Genomic DNA, 4,392 nt, shown 5'->3' on the forward strand with positions numbered 1-4,392 from the left:
GGGGTCATGGTTCACATCTTCCAATTAACTTGGAAGATGTGATTTACTTCCGGTTTGGGCTATCCTTATTCTCCTCCCTTTTCCCTGTTGCCTGGTTTAACTATAAAAATACCAGACAGTTCTGCATATTGTCAAAGCAAGAATATACAGTATTTGCAGCGTTGACAGAGGTAACCAGTGGAACAACCTGCCACCAGAAGCGGTGAATGCTCCAACACAGAAAGTTTTTAAGAAGAGACTGGGCAGCCATTTGTCTGCAATGGTTATAAGGTTTCCTGCTTGAGCAGGGGGTTGGACTAGATGACCTCCAAAGTCCCTTCCAACTTTATTATTATTATTATTATTATTATTATTATTATTATTATTATTATTATTATTATTATTATTATTATTATTATTCTCCAATATAACCATTATATAAATACAGGTAGTCCTTGACTTACGACCACAATTGGCCCCAAAATTTCTGCTACTAAATGAGACATTTGTTAAGTGAATTTTGCCCCGTTTTACGACCTTCCCTGCCACGCGTGTTAAGTGAATCACTGCACTTGTTAAATTAGGAACACGGCCGTTAAGCGAATCGGGATATCCCACTGACTTTGCTTGTCAGAAGGTCGCAAAAGGGGCGCTGCAACCGCCATTCATATGAGTTAGTTCCCGAGGGTCTTAGTTTTGATCACGTGACCTTGGGGATGCTGCAACGGTCGTTAAGTGTGAAAAACTGGTCATAAGTCACTTTTTTTTAGTGCCTTTGTAGCTTCAAACGGTCACTAACAGGCTGGCCGGTGCATGCACTCACCCCCACTGCTAGCGCCGCCGCTACGCAAACGGGGCACCGCGTGGCAAAAACAGGACGCCGCTAGCGTGCACATGTCAAATACTTCCTCCACCCTTTCCCTCCGGTCCGCCAGGAGACTTCTGATCTAGGCCAGGGGTCCTCAACCCACGGCACCGGGCCCCGGAACGCCAGCAACCGGTCCCCACGAACAAGCAAAGCCCCACCTGTGGGATGCAGGCAGCACACAAAACCACACACTCTCCAGTCCGTGGAAAAACCTTTCTCCACAGAACCGGTCCCTGGTGTCCCAAAAGGTGATGCTTTTAGAGTTAGATGATGCTGGGAGGGGTGGAGGAATGGGCACCAGAGTCTAGGTTGGGGATCTCTGTCTCCCCCAAATTTTAGGAGAAGCTGTTTCATAACGTGGGAAACCCCACCTGGAAGGAATGGGGTGAATACCCTCTTGGGATGGTCCTGAAGAGACACAGGACAAAATCACGCCAAGGCTTCTCTCCCTAATCTTCTCTTTGCTTCTCCTAAGACAGTGATGGCAAACCTTTTAGAGACCGACCCCGCTCCGCCGCCCTATCCCGTGCCCCGCCTGCCCGCAGGGCCACTCACCGCCTCCAGGGCCCACCGCAGATCGCCCAGGCAGCCCAGCAGCGCTACGGCGGCCACGCCCTCTGCCCGCGCCCTGCAGCATCAACTGTGCATGGTGGGGCGTGAGGGCAGAGTCTTGTCTACGCTGCCTGGCTGCCATGTCCTTGGCTGCGCTGCTCCGCATGGGGAACACTCACGGGCGACTCTCCTTCAGGGGGGGCTGCTGGAAAGGGGGTCACGGGGGGAGGCAAGGCTGGGGCAACGGCACGTGTGCCCACAGAGAGGGCTCCGAGTGCCGCCTTTGGCACCCGTGCCATAGGTTCGCCACCACTGTCCTAAGGTTACAGACTTACAGCCGTTCGTTTAGTGACCGTTCGAAGTTACAACGGCACTGAAAAAAACTCGACTCAGGACTATTTTTCATACTTATCACCACTGCAGCCTCCGCGGAGTCACGGGATCAAAATTCGGCCGCTTGGAAACTTGGCACGTACGCGTTGACGGTTGCAGCGTCCAGGGGTCACGTGATCCCCTTTTGCGACCTTCGTCCAACGGGGAAGCCACATTCGCGTTAACAACCGCGTTACTCATTTAACCACTGCAGGGATTCACTTAACAGGTGTGGGATTCACTTAACAGGTCACAAAACGGGGCAAAATCCATTTGATTCTCATTTAGCCATGCGTGATTCATTTAACAACTGTGGCAAGGGAGGTCGTAAAATGGAGCACGGTTCAGTTAAACACTGTCTCGCTGAGAAGCGGAAATTCCGGGCTCCATTGTGGCCGTGTCGTTTCCTCCTTATTTATTTATATTTTAGGTGCTGGTGTCACAATATCAAGATAAGACGACAACAGAACACAAATCAACTAGATCAATTCAGGAGATAGATAGAACTACGTCCAACAAGGGGTCCCACCAAAGCCAGTTTTTAAGGCCTTCCTGTAAGTCAATGTCCCTCAACCGTCGCCCTTTTAAGACGGGTGGACTTCAACTCCCAGAATACCCCAGCCAGCTAATGCTGGCTGGGGTATTCTGGGAGTTGAAGTCCACCCATCTTAAAAGGGCGACGGTTGCGCCCTCACGGTGGGATCTTGTTCCCAGCAAGGACATGATCCCATCCCGCGCGCTCTCTCTCTTTCCAAACACCCCCATCAGGAGATTACCTGGATCTCTTTCAAGTCCTTGTCGCACAAATTCTGAAGGGGATCGATGAAATTCTGCTTGACCTCGATGTCCAGAGAATCCTTCACTTCGGCCAGACGCTTCATGGATTCACCGGCGTCCAGCAGGGCATCGCCTTCATCCATGGGGAGAGAAGAGCAGAGACGTTGGGAAAGGGATCAACTGATCCTTAGGAGCAATCCATGTTCATGCCTCAAGGGATTTACCTTCAGAGGCTTGGCAACGGGTTCACACTTAACGACCGTTGTTGTGTCCCACGGTCACATGATCGCCTTTTGCGACCGACAATCAGAGTCAATGGGGGGAGCCAGATCCACTTAACAACCGTGACTAATTTAACAACTGCAGTGATTCATTTAACAACTGTGGCAAGAAAAGCCGTAAAATGGGGCAAAACTCACTTAACCAGTGTCTCACTTAGCAACATAAATTCTCGGCTCAGTTGTGGTATTTTTTCCACACATATTATTTTGCCTAGATGGGAAGTCAGGCTGTGGATGAGTTTGCTAGATAAATATGGAATTGTGTAGAAGGAGAAGTCAAGAGAATGGGCCACGTATAAATAGTCTCTCCTCTCCTTTTTCTGCACAACAGCTAGCTCTAGTTTTCTTTTCTCCAGCTGATCATTATAAATGAATTAAAAGTCCTGATTTAAAACAGACACTCACACACACACACACACAATCCGAGCTCCACAAAAGCCCTTGCTGCAACTCTTGAAAACCCACCAAAGTGGCCACGAAACTGTACATGTTTAGCCACCTAAGGAATCATCATACCAACCGCAGTTAAATTACAATTTCGTGTAGATTTAATTCATTAATTTAAATTCAACCCAATGCCATTTTCGGTTCTCCCCGGCCCCTTATGCAGAGCCTATATTTTGGAATACATCGTTCCAAAATTCAAGATGCTTCTGAAAGTCCACCACATCTGGAGCACATCAGCTGGCACCAAACAGGCCCGGTGCAAGCCAGCAGCGTACGCTGGAATGTCTGGCTGTTTTGCAGAATGTATCCAAGTGTTACAGACCACGATCCAAAGTGCGTACAGTATCTTAAAATGAAACCAGGAGTCAGCTCAAGTACAGTTAGCAGGCATTGGGAGGAAGGGGGAAGGGAAGGAAAGGAAGGAAGGAAGGAAGGAAAAATAGAGGGGAGGGGAGGAAAAGAGAAAGGAAAGGAGAGGAGAGGAGAGGAAAGGAGGAAGGGAAGGAGAGGAGAGGAGAGGAAAAGAGAAAGGAAAGGAGAGGAGACCAAAGGAAAGGAGAGGAGGAGAGGAGAGGAGATGAAAGGAGGAAGGGAAGGGAAGGAAAGGAAAAGAGAAAGGAACGGAAAGGAGAGGAAAGGAGAGGGGAAAGAGGAAAGGAAAGGAGGAAGGAAAGGAGAGGAGAGGAAAAGAGAAAGGAAAGGAAAGGAGAGGAAAGGAGAGGAGACCAAAGGAAAGGAGAGGAGGAGAGGAGAGAAGATGAAAGGACGAAGGGAAGGGAAGGAAAGGAAAGGAAAGGAGAGGAAAAGAGGAAAGGAAAGGAGGAAGGGAAGGAGAGGAGAGAAAAAGAGAAAGGAAAGGAGAGGAAAGGAGATCAGGGCTCAGTGGAAGCGCCAGGATCAGCACAAGGCTCCAGCTGGAGCTCGGCACTGATCCTGGCGCTTCTGCTGAGCCCAGAAGCAGCTCCGATCAGCTGGAATGTTGCAGCATCTCCAGGGTCTTGTGATTTACATTCAGATGCTTGGCAACTGATTCATATTTATGACGGTCACAGTGTCCCAGGGTCATGTGAAGTGACCAAAACCTGCTGCAACCACCCAGCAGACGGGGGGAATAAA

General features: G+C 49.4%; 1 protein-coding gene across 1 annotated transcript in view; it reads right to left on the reverse strand.

Annotated features, from left to right (window-relative positions):
• SH3GL1 (SH3 domain containing GRB2 like 1, endophilin A2) overlaps nucleotides 1–2,676 on the reverse strand; it is an 8,921-nt gene extending 6,245 nt beyond the window's left edge. The window contains exon 1 of the mRNA XM_029286386.1: nucleotides 2,548–2,676. Within this exon, the coding sequence (XP_029142219.1) occupies nucleotides 2,548–2,652 (105 nt within the window). The 5' untranslated portion in view covers nucleotides 2,653–2,676. The remainder of the gene's footprint in view (nucleotides 1–2,547) is intronic.
• Between the last annotated feature and the right edge of the window lie 1,716 nt (nucleotides 2,677–4,392).

Source organism: Protobothrops mucrosquamatus, unplaced genomic scaffold (assembly GCF_001527695.2).
Source record: "Protobothrops mucrosquamatus isolate PMUCROS unplaced genomic scaffold, P.Mucros_1.0 scaffold3523, whole genome shotgun sequence".
Taxonomy (NCBI): Eukaryota; Metazoa; Chordata; class Lepidosauria; order Squamata; family Viperidae; genus Protobothrops; species Protobothrops mucrosquamatus.